Source organism: Sus scrofa, chromosome 12 (assembly GCF_054392235.1).
Source record: "Sus scrofa isolate SSC_HxYL_T2T_F1_AM1 chromosome 12, Sscrofa_HxYL_maternal_Yorkshire_Landrace_v2.0, whole genome shotgun sequence".
In the NCBI taxonomy this organism is placed as follows: Eukaryota; Metazoa; Chordata; class Mammalia; order Artiodactyla; family Suidae; genus Sus; species Sus scrofa.
This window is the reverse complement of record NC_139394.1, coordinates 44,406,592-44,427,546: the sequence shown is the minus strand read 5'-3', so window position 1 is coordinate 44,427,546 and position 20,955 is coordinate 44,406,592. Positions and strand designations below refer to the sequence as shown.

Genomic DNA, 20,955 nt, shown 5'->3' with positions numbered 1-20,955 from the left:
GGACGGGCGGGCTCCCGCGGCCCCGCGTGGGCGGCACGAAGTTGGGTCCCCTGCCTTTTCCCCATCACGCCTCCTCGCCAGCCTCCCTGGTGCCACTTTCCATAATGAACGCTGGTCCAGAACGTTGGATGGGACCCACCATCCCTACTCTCAGGGACCTACCTGTTGGTGAGGGAAGACAGTGACAAAGAATCTAATCAGATCCTCAGCAGTCGTCTGATAGGTGCTTGAAAGCAGCAGCGCGCAGAGAGGACATCTGCTTCTGTTTTCCAAATAAAAGTAATTTTGAATGATCAACAGTAAAAACCCTGAGTATATAGAACACACACACACACTTTTTTTTTTTTTTTTTTTTTTGGTCTTTTCTAGGGCCGCTCCCATGGCATATGGAGGTTCCCAGGCTAAGGGTCTAATTGGAGCTGTAGCCACCAGCCCGCTCCACAGCCACAGCCACGCGGGATCCGAGCCCCATCTGCAACCTACACCACAGCTCACGGCAACACCACATCCTTAACCCACTGAGCAAGGCCACGGATCAAACCTGCAACCTCATGGTTCCTAGTCGGATTCGTTAACCACTGCGCCACGATGGGAACACCATGTGATTTGGTATTTTGAAAGATTCTTTTCTTAACCTTACCCTCTGGAAGAGAGAAAACAACTTTACAAGGTTATCCTCTTACAATCCAGTGAGATAGGTTCTGTATTTACCCCTATTTTACAGACGAGGAAACTGAGGCTCAGTGCAGTAAAGTCACTTGCCAAAGGTTTCACAGCCTGTAAAGACAGAGCTGGACTTGGAGCAGACGAATTTATATTTCGGTGCAAAGCCAGTGCTGTTTTAACAGCGCCCCCTCCCCACCCCCGAAGTTGTGTATATGTTTCCCTACTGTGAAGTGGTTTCATTGAGAACAGAAACATCTGGCCCATTTCTGTCTGCCTCTGAAAGCACCCACTATCCCTCAAGACGTGATGACACTGGGGTGAGGGCTCAGTAGAATTTAGAGTTTTAGCAGTAAACCTGGGTATATGTGAGCTATGAACCATCTGGGTTTTTCCTGTGCCTGCACAGCTAAGACATATGAGGTTTGCTGCCTAGGATTTCTGGATATAGAGCCTGTAGACAAAGTCACTCCCCGAGTCCCATTCCAGTATCACCAGCCTCCTTTCATGCCCAGGTGCCTCTGTCTCACCATCCATCTCCTTCCCTGGGCAGGTCCCAAGGGCACAGGCAGGAAACGTTTTGAGATCTTCAGAGAAGGGCGAGGCTGCTCAGAGCTGGAAGGGGCCCAAGGAGCAGTGCGGTCTGTTCCTCGGGTCTCCCCACTCTGACACTGCCTGCTACCCCCCTGCAGCAGCAGCCTCAGATCAAGGGGGGGGCTGGCCCCTAATTGTTACACTGTGATCATTATGAAGTCAGCCGATTGCACCTCCTCCCACCCAAACTAAGGGTGTGTCTGCTGCGTCCAGTTTCTCTCTGCTTCCTGTCAGCCTGGTTGTCCTGCATGGTGACGGCTGGTCCCAAACCAACTCAATGGCGTCAGAGACACTCTACAAAGTAGGAGATGGGGAGGAGGCCTTGCTGAGGAAGGAAACACTCAATGTCCTGAACGCGCTCCATCACATGCCGAAGGCCTTTCCAAACCCCAAGTCTATGAACAGGACCGTCACTACCAAAGGGCTCCCACTTTCCTCCAGGGGAAGTTTGCTTAACTTCTTGGAGGAGGATGCCATCAATCTACCGTAAGACACAAGTCTGGTCCTTTTCTCCTTTCTAAGGCTGGCGCTGGGGGGTGGGGTGGAGAGGGGCTTGAAGAGGCGGTACTTCCTTGATTAACACAGTTGAGACCCCCCCCTCCCCCGGAACAGCAGGGTGGGCTATGGATTTCTGACCCCACATCAATTCTTGGAGGCCCCCTGGGATTAGTCAGATTTGCTGATGGTCATTCTGCTTTGTCTTCACCGCCAGTGACACCTCTGCCCCCTCAATTCCCACTGGCTTTGCTCCCTCCATCTTTCTTATTGTGCCTTCACCTGCCTGGTTATGGCCCCACCAGCCCCCGTGGCCTGCCTGTCTTCAGACTGAGGTTTACTGGACCTCTGCAGTGATTCTGGGTTTCCCTGATTTCATTTCACAAAATTCTTTTTTTTTTTTTTTTTGTCTTTTCTAGGGCCACTCCCGAAGCACATGGAGGTTCCCAGACTAGTGGTCAAATCGGAGCCATAGCCACCACCCTACGCCAAGAGCCACAGCAACTCGGGATCCGAGCCTCATCTGCAACCTACATCACAGCTCACGGCAACGCTGGATCATTAACCCACTGAGCAAGGGCAGGGATCGAACCCACAACCTCATGGTTCCTAGTTGGATTCGTTAACCATGGAGCCACAACAGGAACTCCTCATTTCACAAAATTCTTTGAGACCTGCATGATGTCTGGCCCCAGGTTAAGTTCTGGGAATGCAGAGCCAGAAAGCACCTCTGCTTTCAAGGAGCTCCCAGCCTCTGGTGTGTGTGTGAAGGGGAGGGGTGTCAGGAAAGAATCAAGAATATTGGAAGAGGAGTTCCCGTCATGGCTCAGCAGTTAACGAATCTGACTAGCATCCATGAGGACACAGGTTCGATCCCTGGCCTTGCTCAGTGGGTTAAAGATCTGACATTGCAGTGAGCTGTGGTGTAGGTTGCAGATGTGTCTCAGATCCTGTGTTGCTGTGGCTGTAGTGTCGGCCAGCAGTTACAGCTCCGTTTCAACCCCTAGCCTGGGAACCTCCATATGCCACAGGTACGGCCCTAAAAAAAAAAAAAAAGAATATTGGAGTTCCTGCTGTGGTGCAACAGAGTCACTGGCATCTGTGGAGTGCTGGGACACAGGTTCAATCCCTGGCCTGGAACAGCAGGTTAAAGGACTGGGTGTTGCCAACAGCCGCAGGCATAGGTTGAAACTACAGCTCAGATCTGATCCCTGGCCTGGGAACTCTATGTGCCATGTGGCCAAAAAAGAAAAAAAGCATCGAGAATATTATAGCATGGTCTGCGATATGACAGGACAACTGGAAGAACCAGCGGGGACTTAGTATGGCTTGGGAGGGGGTAAAGTAAAGGGAGCCTTCTTGGAGGAGGTGATAATTGAGCTGAATCTCATAGGAAGAGGGAGGAAGTAGCCAGGGGAGGGAGAGTGGTGCTAAGGGGATCATCTGCAGGGAGATATCGTGGCGTGTGATCTGTGCAGCCACACACAGCCTGACGCTCTGAAGGGCTCTGTGCTCAGTTTAATGATCAGATGTCACTGTCCTTTTTTTTTTTTTTTTTTCTTTTTTTCCGCCTGGCAGCATATGGAGTTCTCAGGCCACGGATCAGATCTGAGCTAGAGTCGCAACCTAAGCCACAGTTGCAGCAACGCCAGATCCTTAATGCACTGTGCTGGGCCGGGGAGTGAACCTGTGTCCCAGTGCTCCCAAGACGCCACCGATTCTGTTGAGCCACAGTGGGAACGCCCAAATGTCACTGTTTTGAAATTCTTAATTTGTTGTTGTTGTTTTTTTTTTTTTTGCTTTTTAGGGCTGCACCTGGGGCATATGGAAGTTCCCAGGCTAGGGGTCAAATTGGAGTTGCAGCTGCCAGCCTGCATCACAGCCACAGCAAGGCCAGATCTGAGTGGCATCTGTGACCTACACTGCAGCTCACAGCAACCCAGGATCCTTAACCCACTGAGCTAAGTCAGGGATCAGACCTGCATCCTCATGGACACCAGTCGTGCTCTTAACCTGCTGAGCCACAACAGGAACTCCAATGATTTCATAATTTAAAAAAATTAAGATGGAACAAAAATGTTTTTGAGCATTCACCTCAATATGTGTGTTTATCTGTACTGTTAATTTTACATGCTATATATTAATAAATACCGTTAAGTGTTATAAAATTTAAGTCAATAAATTAGTAATTATGTTAAATATTAAACAATAGGAAATAAATATTTATAAAGCTTAATTTATTATTTTTCTTTTAGATACTTTTAGATATTTTGTCACATCCCAGTAGATCACTGTGGTCATTCCCTGGAGTGTTTAAGGAAGGACTTAAAGTTTAAGGAAGGACTTAAAGCCAGTGTTTCCAAAAAAGGTTTTCCTGTAAGTTCTCTTGTGGCGCAGCAGGTTAAGGATCTGGTGTTGTCACTGCAGCAGCTTGGGTTGCTCCTGTGGCATGGGTTCCATCTCTGTCCCAGGAACTTCGCCATGCCACAGGCATAACCAAAAAAAAAAAAAAAAAAAAAAAAAAAAAAGTTTTCTCAGAACACTTGAATTAGAATCATCTGAAGATCATATTAAAGATGCTTCAGGGAGTTTCCTGGTAGCTCAGTGGGTTAAGGTCCAGTGTTGTCACTGCTGTGGCGTGGGTCACTGCTGTGGTGCAGGTTTGATCCCTGACCTGGCAACTTCTGCATGCCACAGGTGCAGTTAAAAAAAAAAAAAAAAAGATGCTTGAGCAGCTTCCCCAGTCCCATCCCAACTGGGGACCAGGGACAGGGAAGATGCATTTTTCACTAGTAAGTGCCCTGATGAGTCTGAAACACTGCTGCAAGAGCAAGAAAGTTCTGAGCTGTTCAGAAGCAGCTGAGAGCCCAGGTAAGTTGGGCCCAAGGCCTGCCTGCCAGGAGCTTCTAGGCAGCAAGGGCTGGGGTTGCTTCTTTCATCTCTGTCGCCTGTCTCCCCTCCCACTCCAGGAAGCAGATGCCAATGGAGGATTCTGAATGCAGCTCTGATGACACCAGCATCTCCCCCATGTCATCCACCTTATTGAATCCCATCAAATTGGCCGTGACCCAGCCCAACAGCAGCTTCTTTGCAGGGATGCTGGAGGGCGAGCTGAACAAACTCAGCTTCTCCTCGATGGCCAAGAGAACAGAAAAGGGGGACCTGGCCCTCTGCCCCCAGTCTAAGTCCCAAATAGCCCCTGGGGGCCTGCTGGACCTTGACAACCCCGAGGTGGACACAGACACCTCCTCGACACCCTCAGAGTCCTCCGTGGTCATGGATGTGCCAGAGGCGCCCTTCATCTGTGAGCACACAGTCAGCGATTCCACGGCTGTGGTGCGTTTCCCTCCTTGTGCATTTGGCAGAAGCTTACTGGCTGCCCCTGACGTGCCAGGCTGAGCTCACTGGGGAGTGTGAAGATGCTTATTGCCTGCCTCCTGACCTCAAGTTCATGGGTCAGGAGAGAGGGCATGTCTGTAAAGAACTCCAGCACAAACTAGAGCTCAGTGTTATGGGAAAAGTTGAGCTCAAGTGCCACTGGGGATCCAGAGGGAAAGAAACATTACTTCCAGGTGTAGGAATAAGTGGTGGCATTTAGTGACATTTGAGCTGGGACACAGATGGGGAAAGACCTCGGGTGGGGGGCTGACACTAGCAAAGGCTCATGGGTGGAAAGTGTGGGAAGAAGAGCCCTGGTCCCGATTCAGGGCTTCTCACACTTTCCTGTGCCTGCAGCTCTGATCATCTTGTTACCACCAAGATTCCTGGGCCTCATCCCTAGATGTTCTGATTCAGTAGGTCTGGGTGGGGCTGAGAATCTGCGCTGCCACAAAATTCCCAGTGGTGCTGATGGCCCACGGACCACAGGATCACAAGCTAAGAAGCACTATACTGGAGACAGGAAGGGAACAGAGCAGGAGGTAGCCTGGGGTCTTTTTCCAGAGGTCCTGTAACGTTAGGCTACTTTACAGATTTTTTTGGTAAGCAATAGGATTAGATGTTGTTGTTGGTTTTTTTTTGTTTTTTTTTTTTTTGGTTTGTTTGTTTTTGTTTTTTAGGGCCACACTTGCAGCACATGGAGGTTCCCAGGCTAGGGGTCCAATGGGAGGTGCAGCCACAGCAATGCGGGATCAGCACCATGTCTGCAACCATAGCTCATGGCAACGCTGGATCCTTAACCCACTGAGTAAGGCCAGGAATCAAACCTGCAACCTCATGGTTACCAGTTGGATTTGCTTCCACTGTGCCACAGTGGGAACTCCAAGGATTAGCTTTTTGCAAAGCTTTCTCTCAGGTGATTGGTGCAGTTTGAGCTCTGTTTTGGATGGTAGATCTGGAAGTTCCATTGTTGCATGGCCTAGATCAGTGTTTCTCAAAGGTGGTCGCTAGACCACCAGCAGCACCAGCGTCATATGGCAACTTATTAGAAATTTTCATTCTCGCCCTCCCCTTCCCCTATTTGGGCCTCCTGAATCAGAAACTGGGGGCAGGGGCCAGCGGTCCACATTTTAACAAGTCCATCGGGGTATTCCAATGCACACCAAAGTTGGAGAGCCGCTAGCTAGGACAGAGGAGAAACTGGAAGTAGGAGACAAGACAGGTGACAGCAGGGCCAGGAATCAGAAGAGTTGTTAAAAACCCTTGAGATCCTTAGCCTGGCTTGGCAACCACTGTTGTAGTACAAATTGTTGGACTCTGGAGCTATTGGTTTGAACCTTGGCTCTGCCACTCAATTGCTGTGTGACCACGGGCCAGGCGCTTGCTGTCTGAACCTGTAACCCCACCTGCAATAAGCAAGGTGGACAAGTCGATTGCTAGGTCTCTTTCATTGTCACTCATTCTAGAATATGGGGGTGGGGGTCCACTCTGAGGTCAGTGGGGCTGCCCAGGGAGCGTAGCTAATGCTCTGGATCCGTGGGTTGGGGGGTGTCTAACCCCATCCATCAGAACTGGCTCAGCTCCAGCAGGAGCAAGGATGGGAGTGGGGTCTTCTGACCTAGGCTGCTGGGGGTGGTGCGGTGATGAGGCGGTCAGGCCAGGCCATGTCTGGTCTAAGGAATCCTTGGGGGGGGGGGGTTCTTTCCCTAGATTTCCTGGACCTATGCCCCAGGCAAGCAGCAGGTCAGTTTCTACCAGGTCCTGTTGCAGGAGGTGATCAGGAAAAATGACGATGAACTGCCCAAGGCCAAGAATCGCCCGTGGATTTTCAACAAGATCTTAGGCACCACTGTCAAGCTGATGGAGCTGAAGCCTAACACGAGTTACTGCCTCACCGTCCGCGCAGCCAACACCGCTGGGGTGGGGAAGTGGTGCAAGCCCTACAAAGTGAGCCTGGAAGAAGGGAGGCCCACGGGGTGGGGGAGAGGTCTGGACCAGGGGCTTTGGCAGATGAGAGCGCCCCTGCACCCCCAGGATTCGTCATCCTGCTGGCTTTCCTTCCCCCTGGGCAAATAAGCATCACATCCAGGCTGCTGTCCTCTGCTGAGCCACTCTGCAGCCCACTGGGAATGCAAACTGATCTCTTCATCCATCTCTTCATCTCCCAAAGCCATTGGTTTTGGCTTCTTTGACTTAGTATCAATAATTGTGAGTGGGGGTTCAATCCCTGGCTTCACACAGTGGGTTAGGGAGCTGGCATTGCTGTGAGCTATGGTCTAAGTCACAGACGCGGCTCGGATTCCTTGTGGCTGTGGCTGTGGCTGCAGCTCCAATTCGCCCCTAGCCTGGGAACCTCCGTAGGCTGAGGGTACTGTCCTAAAAAGACCAAAAATAATAATAATAAAAAAATAATTGTGAGTGCGTCAGGAAGTCCAGGGCACTGAAGGAAAAGGGCTAAAAGGGGACAAAGAAGGGAAAAAGCCTGGGGGTGAACAGGGGAGCCTGGTTAAAGACAGCCCCAGGATTAGAAACAGCACACAACTGGGGAGGCACAGATTTGAACCAGGCCCGTTCCTTTCTGGTGACAACAACGAAGTCGGTAAGGCTGTCGGAGGCCCCATTTAGCAAGCACACAGGGTAGCAGAGTTGCAGAGGTGAGGTCAGGGTCAGGTCTGCGAAGGAATTCGGAGGACTTTTTTTTTTAATACTGGAGCACAGTTGATTGACAATGTTGTGACAGTTTCAGGTGGGCCACACTGAAGACTTGTGTTTTATTTCAGTTTGCAACTGTGGCCACTGACTTGAACAGCTTCCCCGAGAACAACCCCATCCAGATCACGGTGCAGCGTAAGGAGCCCCAGCGGAAAACCGTGTCCATCGGGATAGAGGACATGCGGAGGCTGGAAGATCTGGAGTACCTCTTTCCCTACTAAGCGGGGGGACCCCAGGAAGCCCCTCACCTCCTTCAGCTTCGGCCCAGGGCCCTCGGGAACCAGAACCACGAAACGTACCACCAGCACCAAGCCAGGCAACCGCTGACCACCCTGCTGGCCCCGGGCCTGGTGGCAGTGGTCCTAGAACTCCACCCCTGGGCTGGGGCCGAGGCTATGGGAGCTCCACTCACCTGAGCCACCGCAGGCCAGGCCAGGCCAGCCTCCACTGCCCGCAGCTGCTAGGCTTCCTTCCCCAGATCTGGACTGGTCCAGGTCCCTCATTAAAACCTGCAGGTCACCCAGCACCCCGCAATTCTGCTTCACGCTACTGACAGCCTCAGGGGGCCGCTGCCTCCCACCCTCCTTGCTTCTGCCCGGACGGAGCCCAGGTGGGTGGAGGGACGGGGCGATGAGAGGCTACCCCCACCTCCTGCCTGGCTCTGCTAACATCACCTTCGTCCCGTGGGTGGAAGAGACTGTCCACAAAGACGGAGGAACTCTCACACCGCAAAGACAGAGGGAGTGGCAGCCAGCATGGTCAGCCTCAGACTTGCGCTCTGGGGGACACGATGCCAAGGGCACAAGCGTTGGGGGGAGGGTCTGATTTAATCCTGGCTCTTCTTGGCTGTGAGGACACAGACAAACCACTCAAGCTTCCTGGGCTCAATTTCCTCAGCCAAATTACAGACGTGGGACCCTTCCCGGCGTGGCTGCAGGGTACCTCTGAGGCTCCCGCTAGAGCACAGCAGAATGATGCCCGGCACCGAGCAGGACCTAAGGCCCCGGTGTCTCCCTGACCCTCATGCAGTCTCACTGCAGAGGTGGGCCAGGTGGAAGCCGAGAACCACAGCCGGGCGGCGTGCAAAACCATGAAAGCACAGATGGGGGCGGGGGAGGGTGAGAAGGAACAAGACGTCAGAACTGCTGTGGCCCCTTGTGGTCCATACAAGGATTGTCTGCAATTCAGCCTTGAGGAGATGCACCTCGGCCCTGAACAGGAGAAAGCAGAGGCAAGATGCGTGGAGGACAAGACCTTGGCCAAGGGTCCGAGGACCTCCTGGTGGGGGCTTCCTTCACGACGTCAAAGTCCTCACGGGGCAGAGAACCCTCCTCCCTCCACGCCAGCTCCACTTCCACCAGAGCGCTCACCACTGGGTGGGCTGTGAGAGGGCGCCTCCTGGAAAGCCGCCACTTTCCTCTCTGTACCCCAAGAGCCCAGCGGTGCTGTGAGGTTGAGGAGAGCGCCCCCAGAGCAGCATTGGCTGGCACAAGTTCCTGTGATGGTCACTGTCCTGTCTGTGCTGTCCCTGAGCTAGTGTGACAACTGCAGTGCTAACCGGATTGGATCCTGCTCAACAGAAACAGCCACACGTGGCTGGTACCCTCGAAGGGGACAGCACAGCCTTAGAGCATCCTCTGGCCACCACCGGGGGCTTCCGCCAGCCTCCCCAGGCTCAACTGCCCCTCCTTGTAGGCACAGGGGGAGAGAGGAAAGGCACCTTCCCGGGCAATGTGGTTTTGGTGTAGCTCAGAGGGGGCTCGACTGATTTAGCACAGTCCTCAGTGGAGCCCTGGGAATCTAGCATGAGGAATTAAAACCCAAACACAAAAGAATCAAGGGACAGGGAAAAAGCTGGCGGAAGAGTAGGGGGACGCGCTCGCCCTCTCCCACAAACACAACCAAAAACACATCTACACATAAAACCCAAACACACAAAATGTAAGTTATTTATTTGGTCACAGAATATGGGGTCTGACCCTGAATAGGGATGGCATTTAGGAAAGGAGACGGGCAGCAGCAAGGGGCTAGTCACGGCCTGGCTGCTCGCCACCCTGGCTGGCACCCGCGAGGCACCAAGTGGTGTACGTGGCCGACTTCAGCGATAAGCTCCTGCAACCTTCACTCTCCTGCTCTGGGGAGAGCCCGCTGGGTCTGTCCCAGGAGCACAGGCCACGGCCACCCCCAAGTCTTTGGTTTTCATCAGGGAAGGCAGCTGCCAGAGGCTGAGTCCAGATGGGGGGCCCAGAAAACCTGGGAGTTCTCATCTCCGCCATCTGTGGAGAGGGGGAGGAACAGGATGGGGACCCCACCTGGGGACAGGGTAGTGCCATACAATCCCAGGAGCCCACTACGGGGGAGAACTGTGGTTCCTCCTGCCATCGAGCGCCTGGCTACTGTCTCTGCTCCAGCCACCCAACCCCAGGCTAGACACCCACCACTGTCTCAGCCAGGACCTCACCCCAGGGCCTGGCCCCTCGGATGCCCAGCAAGGCTGTCCAATGACAAACACAAGCACAATTCTTTACAAGTGCACAACGCTCAGGTTCCAAAGTATGTTTGCCTGTCTTTGACCCTCCCGTCTCCTGAGAGCTCCGGGAAACAGGGGAACCATGACTGCACACGGAGAGGCAGAACCAGGACTTGAACTAGGTCTCAGGACTCCACAATCTAGCATGCTAAGAACTACTGCCTCGCCCTGGAGGGTACCGTCACGGCCGCCCAGAATCCCTTCCATTCCCATAGGTCCCCTGCTTGCCCCTGGCTCTGCACACCGGCTCGGGCCAGTCTGGGTACCTGGAGAGCCCTTGAACTCAAAGTCACCAAGAGCCAGAGCCCAGCATACCAGCCGCCACCTCCCCTAGACTCACATCCGGAGGCACTTGTCCTTCCCACCGCTTGCCACTCTCTGGCCATCTGGACTCCAGTCAACAGCATACACCTAAACGGAGGAGGGGGACAGTGGCACAGTGAGGAGGGTGGGGGAGGAGGACCAGGCTTCAGTGTCATCCCCACAACCTGCCCACGAGGGTCCGTGGTACCTCATCCGCGTGGCCCGGCAGGTCTGCAGCCAGCTTCTGGGCCTTCACATCCCACACCTTCAACGTGCTGTCACTGCTGCCACTGACCAGGAGCCGGCTGTCGGCCGACCACGCGATCTGGTACACGGCGGCCACGTGGCCGCGCAGGGAAGCCAGGTACCTGGGCCAGGGAAGAGGATGGCGGAGGGGAGCTCTTCGAACCCGTCTGAAGGGTCCTCTATGCCCGCGGCGGTGGTTCTCAGCCCTGGCCGCAGGTCAGAAGTACCCGGGCACTTTCACAGCGTTCACAGCATCTCACTGCCTGGTCCCACCCCCAGCCAATTTAATCTTTGCTGGTCATGATGACTTTATAAAACTTCTCCACGTGAGCCTGCTGCCAGGATGCTTACCAGGCCTCCAAACCTGCACAGCTTGGCAAGTCTCAGAATCCAACACCGCCATCCACTGAGCCCAGCTGCACGAATCACACTCCCCACCCAACCCCGACCACCTCCAGCCCCAACAGCGCCTGCGGACAGGTGGCCTGGAGAAATAGGAGGCCAGGCCCACCTGGAACCTGGCCCGGACAGACTGGCTGTCACTGTGCCTCTCTAAGACTCAGTTTCCTTATCTCACAAAGGATCTGAACGACCTACTTCCCAGGGCCCAGGGCTGCGGTGTGAAAATACAGGAGACAGACTCAGGTGCCCTTTGGCCCCAACCAGTTTCCTCGCTCCTTCCCTCTCCTTGCTCTGCCTCTGCCCCTCCTCCTAACTAACCCTGAGGGCACTGGGCCTGTCACACCAGCACTTCTCAGACTTGAAAGGGAACCTTAAAATGCAGATTCTGATTCCCAAGGCCCAGGGTTCCTATCAAGCCCCCAGGTGATGCGCTGCCTGGTCTGTGGGCCCCACCGTGAAGGGGGCCAGATGACAACTGGACCACAAACCTACACTACTGCATCCCAGACCCCTGGCCAGCTTCAAGATCATTCCTCTCCTCAGATGTGAATAAACGAGCATTTGCAGCTCCCACTCAGGGATGGTGCTAAAGATGCCAGCTCATTTCACCCTTGTGTCGAAGCTGAGGAGGGGGTCTGCACATTCAGATGAGGCTCAAAAATCCAAACACTTGGCCCAGGCCACACAGCTGGGAAGCAGCAGAGACAAGGTCCCTCCATGAGAAGGGTGCCCCTCCTCCCCCGACATGCCCCCCACGCACTTGCCCGTCCTGCCATCCCACAGCTTGATGGACTTGTCAAAGGAGGCGCTGGCGATGATGCGGGAATCTGGGGAGAAGAGCACCTGGTTGATGAGGGCCTGGTGCCCCGTCATCCGTGCCAGGGGCTTCTTGTCCTCCGCCGGGGACCACAGGAACAGGGTGAAGTCGTCTGAGCCAGACACCAGCCTCTCCAGGCCCCGGCCCTGGGGGAGGCAGAAGCCCGCGTCTCAGGGGGGAGAGCCTGACCTGGGCGGCAATCACCCCCCTGCTCACTCAACGCCAGCGCGGAGGCCGGGACCGGAGAAAGGAGCTGGGTCAGTGCACGGCTTATGTCCCCCCAGGGCAGCTTCACGCACACGGGGCGGAACCATTTCTGTGACACATGATTATGCAAAGAAGCAAAGCGGTAAAAAGAAGGATTTTACACTTGGGTCTCTATACGCGGGTGTGTGTCTATCTGTACTGTGTGTAGCAAACACACACACGTAGTGTATGCATGTGGTCTCTCTGGAAGGAGACCTAAGATCCTGGTACCCTGGATGCTTCCAGAAGGCATGGGTGATGCTGCAGCAGAGATGAGACATTCCCTCATCTACCTTTCGTGTGCTTTGAACCTCAGACCAACGTGCATGTGTTACTGAAACTAAATAAAATTTTCAAAAGAGAGGTGCCCTAGGATTGCAAGTACATAGATAAATAAAACAAAATCAAATAAGATGATCCCCAGCACATTAAGATTTCAGGACTGCAAACCAGGATTACACAGAACAACCTTCGGGAAAAGGTACATCCTGAGCTGGGGCTAGCAGGGTAAGGGCCCTGAGCGCCAGCAGTGTTTTAGGGACCAGCAGAGGACGAGCACGGCGCTGGGGAGGTTGGCGGATACTCACCCGCACGAGGTTGTAGCGGCTCAGGGCCCTCTCCTTTAACTCCTGCACTGTGTCCAGGCACCGAAGGGGAGGGATAAGGCTGATCAGAAATCCAACACAACCAGCAGGCGCCCCCCGCCACCCCCAGCCTAGGTCCAGCCTCTTGCACGTTAAGGCTAGAGGACTGGCTCCTTCCCAAGCGGCCCTCTCCCTGCTGCCTCCCGCTCACTCACAGGACCCTCGGAGGTCTTGGGCGTTGACGGAGGCCTCCGCTGGCTCAAAGGCCCCCGTGCGCAGGGCGTAGTCAGTGCTCAGGGCCATGGTGTTCACCCAGTGGCCGTGGCCTTGCAGCGTCCGGCACAGCACGCCCTACGGCGGCAGGAGACAGGTCAGACGCGCACACAGCACTCTCCCCTCAGGGAACCTGCACCCCCAGATCAGCCCCAGAAGACGGGCGCCATGGGACTCCAAAGAAGGCCCTCATTCAGTGGGATCCGAATCAAACCACCCCCAGGGCTCAAGTCTCTCCTCATGTGCAAAATGAGAGCACCCGCCCAGATCAACGTTTCTGAAAATGTTTCATGAAAGGGAAATGTCACAAAATAAGGGCTCTAGTCTACTAAGTGTGGGATACAGCAGGTTCGATAAACCTCAACAGGCTTCCTTACAGCAGGAATTCCCAGAGCCCGAGCCTGCTGACGGCCCCTGGCACCTCTGCTGTATGCAGCACCACCAGCAGGACCCCTCATTCCCGAAGTGCCTCCCGGGCCAGTTCCCAGAACACGGTCAGAAACACTGGTCAGCGTTCCTGGCCGCACCAGCATCCCTGGCCGGAGACGTCCCCAGGCTGGTTTGGGATCCCCCCAGCTCTCACGTCATGAGCCCTCCAGACTTTGATGGTGCGGTCCTGGGAGGCGGAGTAGAGGAGCCCGTCCCCTCCCCACCGGAGACAGGTGACTGACTGCGTGTGCCCCGTGAGGATGCGCTCACAGCGGCCAGCGGTTGTGTCCCAGACCCGCACGCTGCCGTCCTTGGAGCTGCTGGCCACGTAGCGGCACTCGGGGTTCCTAGAGAGGAAGGGAGACGCGCCCTCACTTCTGACCTGGCAACGCCTGTCTTCCTACGGCCCTCCCGATCCCAGCCCCAAGGCCTGAGATGATGTCTCATCAGCTTCTTCTTTATTTTTTGTCTTTTTAGGGTCGCACCTGAGGCATATTTAGGTTCCCAGGCTAGGGATCAAATCAGAGCTGCAGCAGCCGGCCTGCACCACAGCTGAAGCAACGCCAGATCTGAGCCACATCAGTGACCTACACCACAGCTCACGGCAAGGCCAGATCCTTAACCCACCAAGTGGGGCCAGGAATTGAACCTGCATTCTCATGGATGCTAGTTGAGTTCATTACCGCCGAACTACAACGGGAACTCAACAGCTTCTCGACCCCAAGATCGGGCTGTGCTGCAAGACGGCTCTCAGGCTGGTGATGAGCACCCCTTCCCTGCAACACACATCCAGGTGACCCTCCCCACTGCCTGCCACCCAGACCACGCACTGTCACCTAAGACTCCTCTGCACCGAGCAGGGGAGGGGTACAGCTTTGAGCCCCCCCACCCCTCGCCCCAGGTCATTCAGTGTCACTCACGCATGGAGGGGCTCCCAGCTCAGGGCTGTGATCCACTTGCTGTGGCCTGCAAGGGCCCTGCCCACTTGCTTCCCTGTGCTTGGGTCCCACAGGAGAATCTGAAGGACAGAAGCTCACCAGATGTCCCTCTCCAACCTTCCCCCGGCCCAGCCCGGCCCACCAAGGATGCCCCCCCTGCCCCCAAAGACCCCGGAACCTGATTCTGACCCGCCTCCCAGGAAGGGAGCCCCAGGGTGCCTGCCTAGTTACCCTGAGCGCCATCTACCTGGCCATTCTTGCAGCCGGAAGCCAGCTTCTTGCCATCTGGGGACCAGGATATGCTAAGGACCCAGTGTCTATGTCCTAAGAAAGCAGGGGAGGGAGAAAGGGGGACCACATCTGTCCTTGTCCCCCATGCCGAGCAATGCCTGACACACTGCAGAAACACATCAGCTAGCTGCTAAAGAAATGACTGATGGGACAAAAGAGATGCGGCTTCCCAGGCAAAGGGAGAGCCCTCCCCAGGAGCTAGAGCCGTGCATCTTGCTGCACAGATAATACCACTACTTTCTAACGGGTCCTCAGGGCTCCGTGACATAAAGTGCTTTCACACATGGCAGCCCTTGTCATTTTCATGACAGCTCAAGAGTAGGGAGCAAGGCAAGAAGTATCGTCCCCATTTCCCAGATGAGCAAACTGAAGCTTAGAAAGGAAGCAGGCCCTATACACAAGGTCCCCCCAGCCAGTGTAAAGTCCCCAGGCCAGCAGCATCAGCACCACCCAGAGAACGTGACATGCAAACTCTCAGGCCACAGCCCAGACCTAGGGAGACAAAAATTCTGGGGGTGGGACCCAGAAATCTGTATGTTAACAAGTCCACTAGATGGTTCTGATGCACATTCAAGTTTGAGAACCACTGTGGCAGAGGCCAGGTTTAAGCCCGGATCTCCTTGCTACCAGTCAGTCAGTCTCTGCCTGCAACCCCACACTGACACTTCCATCCAGTTCATGCTTGTTCTTTTTTTTTTTTCCCTCTTCCTTTTTTAGCTGCACCCTCAGCATATGGAAGTTCCTGGGCCAGGGACGGAATCTGAGCTGCAGCTGTGACCTATGCCACAGGTGCGGCAATGCTGTATCCTTAACTCACTGCACTGGGCCAGGATGGAACCTGCATGGCCACAGAGACAATGCCAGATCCTTAACCTGCTGTGCCACAGGGGGAACTCCTCTGCTTGTTTGCAAGTGGCTGGTGGGGCTCAAGGGTAAGGTCCCTACCTAGGAACAGGCAGCCGCTAAGTGGAGGTTGGGGGCTGGCCTCTGCTCTGGGCCTCCGTGGGAACTAAAGAGCTGAGCTATCACCCACCCACCATCACATTAACCCCCTAAGCAGCTAAGCACGTACTGACCCTGGCACGTGAAATGTGGAGTCTCAGTGCTGAGATCCCAGAAGCGCACGGTAGTGTCTCCGGAGCCACTGGCCAGGTACCTGGGAGAGAAGAGGGGCCACCTGACCTCTGCACTGAGGACAAGGGGCAGGGCCATCCGAAACACTGCATGCGTCCATTTCTGCAGCCTATTCAATCACTCACTCTCTGGGAACAGAATCTGGGACTGGACTCTTCCCTCTCCTCTGAGAAGGAGAAATGTAACACGGATGCCATCTGGGAGAAGACCCCAGGAGGCCATTTCTCTCCCTGTCTTTCCTAAAAAGAATGGCCACAGCCATAACTGGATTTAAAGCCTCCCATTATCCTCCTAGGATTGTGAGAGGCAAATAAACCCTGTTTTGCAGAAGAAAAATTAACTCTAAAAGGTGAAGTGACCTGCCTAGGTCACACAGCTAGGAACCCCAAGGTCAAGTCCAGGAAGGGCTCTTCCAGGGCATGTATCCTTGGCCTTTGGGGACCAAACTCCACTGGGGAAGTCCCTTACTTGCCAACTTGAGTCCAGAGCTTGGTCTATGGTAGGCAGCCAGAGGCCCCACCGAGCATCACTTGGGGGTACCCCCTACCCCAGCCAGAGGCTGCACCCACACTTCCCTCCAGGACTCTGCAGCTGTCCTTACTTTCCTGTGGGGCTGAAGGCCACGGAAATGACCGCCTCACTGTGACCCTCCAAGGAGCTGGTGCAGCGGGTCACAGCGCGGACCCTGAAGACAGCCTGTGGCTGGTAGATGATGTCGAGAACCTTCTCTGTCTCCACTGCCTGTGACTCCAGCGTCTTCCCCAGGGAGGAGATGATCTCGGCATCATGGACATAGAAAGCCAGTGGCAAGGGATCCTCCTGGAGGACAGCGGCAAAGGGAACCCTCCATCAAAGGATGGCAAGGCTGTCTCCACCAGAGAACCCCACCCCTGACCCCAAGCTGCTTGGGACACCCTCATCCTTCCCCAATGAGCAGGACCCTTTTCATCCCTGAAGAGCAACTGCAGGACACCTACAAAAACCACTTTAAAATCCTTTATCGCATCTCACAGCCACCCTGGGAGGTAGGCATTAAAACTGATCGACCAAAAAACCTGAGGCTTTAGAGCACCTGAGTGATTAGCTCAATGTCCTATTGCTAACAACTAATTCAGGTTCTTCAAAAGAGAACTAAAGTCCAGGAGTTCCCATCATGGCTCAGTGGGTTAAGAACCCGACTAGTATCCACGAGGAGGGGGGTTCCATCCCTGGCCTCGTCACAGGGTTAAAAGATCTGGCGTTGCCGTGGGTCACAGGCACGGCTTGGATCTGGCATTGCTGTGGCAAAGACTGGCAGCTGTAGCTCTGATTCGAGCCCTAGCCTGGGTACTTCCATATGCCACAAAAAACAAACAAAAAAAACCCCCTAAAGTCCAGGATTAGGGTTAGGATACAGTGCTTTTTTTTTTTTGTCTTTTTAGGGCATACCCTCAGCATATGGAAGTTCCCAGGCTAGGAGTGGAATCGGAGCTGCAGATGCCAGCCTATACCACAGCCACAGCAACACCAGATCCGAACCACGCCTGCGACCTACACCCACAGCTCAGGGCAATGCCAGATCCTTAACCCACCAAGTGAGGCCAGGGATCGAACCTGGGTCCTCTTGGATACTAGTTGGGTTCGTTACCACTGACCCATGAAGGGAACTGCCAAGGATTAGTATATAGTATTATTTAGCGTTTTCTAAACCACCAATGTGTAAGAAGCATCCAAAAAGCATCCTTTCTGCTTCACTCCAGGGTCTGCGTGGGGTGAGGGCCGGGTACTGTATTTTTAAGCAGCCCTCTCACCTCCCAATAGAGAGCAACATTTTGATAAACGCTGGCTTAAGTGAGGAAAAATTTTCAGTCTGACATTTATTTGGGTTCCAAATCTACCACCTACTGCGCAGTATCGTACAAATAACTTAATGGCCTCAGGCAAGACTGTAAAATGGGGATTTTAATGAGAACGGGGATATGATTAGGGGCTGTGACCAGGGATCACTATGACAGTGCAGCCAATGCGTTCAAAACCTGGTCTCTCTCCGCAGGTGTACCCCGACGGTGGGCGTGTGAAGCGATCTCACACTGATCCCATCTTTCGACCCTCCCCCAGGTAGACAGCACTGGCAGGTTATCATCCTTGTGGGTGAGGGATGGAAGCCCAACTCAAGACCTTAGGTTTCCTGATACCCTGCGTTCCCGAACAGGGCAGCGCCGCCCGCCCGGAGGAGGAGACGCGGGGACCCCGGGCCCGCCGCTCACCTGGGCCAGCAACGCGTTGCACACGAGCTGCAGCTTGTCCGGGGTGATGTCCACCGGCACGTCGAACGGGGAGCCCAGTAACTGCCCGCCTTCATCCTGGAACTGCACGAGCAGCCGCTGCACGTCGCGCGGCGCCGCCTCATCCTGTGGGAACCAGCGCCGGAGGCGTCATTCCCACGGCTCAGACCGTACGGTCCCCACTTCCGCCTCCCTCCCGCCTCTGGGACTCTAGTCTCTGGGACCCCGGCCCGAGCGTCCAGCCGCGGTGCCCCCGCCCCCACTCACGCACACCCACCGCCACGGCCGCCGCCATCCCGCGTCCCCACGTGGAGGGGAAAACGCCGGTCGGACAGAGCGCCGCCCCCGTGGTCCTGCGGCGCCGCAGTCTGCGACATCGCCCTCTGCTGTTGCGGAGGGGAAGTGTCGCCTGCCTCAGGGGATGGGCATGGGCTCCCCTGGTACCCGCCTCCACATCCTCCCCGTGGATGGGCCTACACATTCAGTCCCTCCCAGTGCCTTGCAGGACACAACCTTTCGTCTTTTCAGAATAGGGATTTTTGCCCCAGTTTATCGATGAGGACATCAAGGCTCAGAGTGGTTGACTTTCCCCCAAATCACCAAGTTCGGAAATGGTATCTTACAAAACTGGACCCTAAGCAGTTCCCCGGTGGCCTAGCAGTTCAAGGATCCTATGTGGTCACTGCTGTGGCGCTGGTTGGATCCCTGGCCTGGGAAATTCCACCTGCCGTGGGCTCGGCCAAAACAAACAAACAAATAAACAAACAAAACCCCAGAGCCCGTTGGGTTGAGGGCAAAAATTCTCCTTCTTCTTTTTTTTTTTTTTTTTTTTTTGTCTTTTTGCTTTTTCTTGGGCCGCTCCCGCGGCATATGGAGGTTCCCAGGCCAGGGGTTGAATCGGAGCTGTAGCCACCGGCCTACGCCAGAGCCACAGCAACGCGGGATCCGAGCCGCGTCTGCGACCTACACCACAGCTCACGGCAACCCACTGAGCAAGGGCAGGGACCGAACCCGCAACCTCACGGTTCCTAGTCGGATTTGTTAACCACTGCGCCACCACGGGAACTCCTATTATTCTTTTTTAAACAGATGAAATAGATCAGTAATATTTGATGAGTACAGAAACAAAAAATTCTTACAATTTTCAACAGTGTACAGCAATAACAATAATAATAATGATAGCAACGGGCCAGGCTTTGTTCTAAGTCCTTCACACATATAACACCCTTAATCCTCATAACAACGCTTTCCTCCCAGTGTTAGAGATGAGGAACAAAAGCAGAGACCATGAGCACTCGGACCGGAAACTCGGGAATTGCCTGTCAATTCTCCCTTCTTTCTCATCCCTGCATCCAGGCCGTCGCAAGCTCTGCCAGTTCTGCCTCATTAACCTATCTGATCTCTTCACCTCCACGGCCACCCTCTGGTCCCAGGCACCAGGGTTCCTACGATAGTCTCTTCACTTGCCTCCCGGTCTCCACTTTGCCTCCTCCTGTATATTCTCCACACTACAACCAGGGTGATGTTTCAGACCGAAAATCTGGTCTGCTACTTTCTTTCTTTCTTTTTTTTTTTTTTTTTATTGCCGCACTCAGTGGCATATGGAGGTTCCCAGGCTAGGGGCTGAATTGGAACAACAGCTGCCGGCCTATGCTACAGCCACAGCAACGCCAGATCTGAGCCATGTCTGCAACCCCCACCACAGCTCACAGCAACACCAGATCCTTGACCCATTGAGCGAGGCCAGGGATCAAACCCAAAACCTCATGGATCCTAGTCGGGTTCGTTAACCACTGAGCCACGAAGGGATTTCCTGGCCTGTTACTTTCTGCCCTAAAACCCTGCAGTGCTTCCACGACAGGCAGGAAAGAATTGCACTCTTTATAATGGTCCACTCAGCCTTTTTTATCTCTCCAGCCACTCCTCTCTCTTTAAGATCACACCCTCCTGGCTTGTTCTGAGTTCTTCAGAGGCCTGGCCCGTCCTGTGTCAGTGCTTTTGCACATGGAGTTTTCTGGAACTGGTATGGACTGATTCGCGCGTACACACCCCCAATTCCTATGTCGAAGCCCTAACCCCTACCAGTGTGACTGTATCTGGAGACGGAGCCTATAAGGAAGTAAGAAAGGTTAAGTGAGGTCATAAGGATGGCAGCCTAATTTGATAGGATGGATGTCTCCATAAGAAAAGGAGGAGAGGAGTTCCCGTCATGGCTCAGTGGTTAACGAATCCAAATAGGAACCAAGAGGTTGTGGGTTCGATCCCTGGCCTTGCTCAGTGGGTTAAGGATCTGGCGTTGCCGTGAGCTGTGGTGTAGGTTGCAGACGCAGCTTGGATCTCGAGTTGCTGTGGCTCTGGCGTAGGCCAGTGGCTACAGCTCCGATTGGACCCCTAGCCTGAGGACCTCCATATGCCGCAGGAGCGGCCCTTGAAAAGGCAAAAAGACCAAAAAAAAGAAAAGAAAAAGAAAGGAGGAGACATCAGAGTGCCCTCCCCCCACCTCTTTATGTTCTGAAGCGAAGAAGGTGGCTGTCTACAAGCCAGGAAGAAAAGTTTCAGCAGAAACCAACCCTAACGATGGCACCTTGATCTTGGACTTCTAGCCTCCAGAATTGTGAGACAATAAATTTTCATTGCTGAAGCCACCCAGTCTGTG

At 54.3% G+C, this 20,955-nt stretch overlaps 2 protein-coding genes across 6 annotated transcripts; one reads left to right on the top strand and one right to left on the bottom strand.

The window, feature by feature from the left end:
- Window positions 1–1,434: 1,434 nt before the first annotated feature.
- On the top strand, window positions 1,435–8,368 carry FNDC8 (fibronectin type III domain containing 8). Its single transcript, XM_003358154.5, has 4 exons — window positions 1,435–1,743; window positions 4,722–5,088; window positions 6,841–7,077; window positions 7,911–8,368. Exons 1-4 carry the CDS (start codon window positions 1,535–1,537, stop codon window positions 8,061–8,063), a joined length of 966 nt encoding a protein of 321 aa, XP_003358202.3. The 5' UTR covers window positions 1,435–1,534; the 3' UTR covers window positions 8,064–8,368.
- Window positions 8,369–9,762: 1,394 nt separating this feature from the next.
- On the bottom strand, window positions 9,763–18,621 carry NLE1 (notchless homolog 1). Of its 5 annotated transcripts, none has more exons than XR_014821388.1 (13): window positions 18,577–18,621; window positions 18,282–18,425; window positions 16,637–16,854; window positions 15,978–16,057; window positions 14,858–14,934; window positions 14,593–14,690; window positions 13,827–14,019; window positions 13,186–13,321; window positions 12,974–13,015; window positions 12,084–12,286; window positions 10,884–11,043; window positions 10,713–10,783; window positions 9,763–10,118 (listed from the first exon to the last, which is right to left on the bottom strand). XR_014821388.1 is itself a non-coding variant. In XM_003358153.5 (13 exons), exons 1-13 carry the CDS (start codon window positions 18,592–18,594, stop codon window positions 10,106–10,108), a joined length of 1,458 nt encoding a protein of 485 aa, XP_003358201.1. In that variant the 5' UTR covers window positions 18,595–18,621; the 3' UTR covers window positions 9,763–10,105. The 5 variants fall into 5 exon arrangements, 2 of the variants coding, with proteins under 2 accessions (XP_003358201.1, XP_005669092.1); XR_014821389.1 differs by having other exon boundaries at window positions 13,943–14,019; XM_003358153.5 differs by having other exon boundaries at window positions 12,974–13,020.
- Between the last annotated feature and the right edge of the window lie 2,334 nt (window positions 18,622–20,955).

Excerpts from the sequence above, each read along its gene's own strand:
- FNDC8 (XM_003358154.5), top strand. The coding sequence starts at position 1,535 with ATGGCGTCAGAGACACTCTACAAAGTAGGAGATGGGGAGGAGGCCTTG. Across the intron at positions 1,744-4,721 it reads GAGGATGCCATCAATCTACC|GAAGCAGATGCCAATGGAGG; the intron begins GTAAGACACAAG and ends CTCCCACTCCAG. Across the intron at positions 5,089-6,840 it reads TCAGCGATTCCACGGCTGTG|ATTTCCTGGACCTATGCCCC; the intron begins GTGCGTTTCCCT and ends TTCTTTCCCTAG.
- NLE1 (XM_003358153.5), bottom strand. Across the intron at positions 13,021-13,185 it reads CCAAGACCTCCGAGGGTCCT|TGCAGGAGTTAAAGGAGAGG; the intron begins GTGAGTGAGCGG and ends GCCTGGACACAG. Across the intron at positions 11,044-12,083 it reads TGGGATGGCAGGACGGGCAA|GTACCTGGCTTCCCTGCGCG; the intron begins GTGCGTGGGGGG and ends TCCCTGGCCCAG.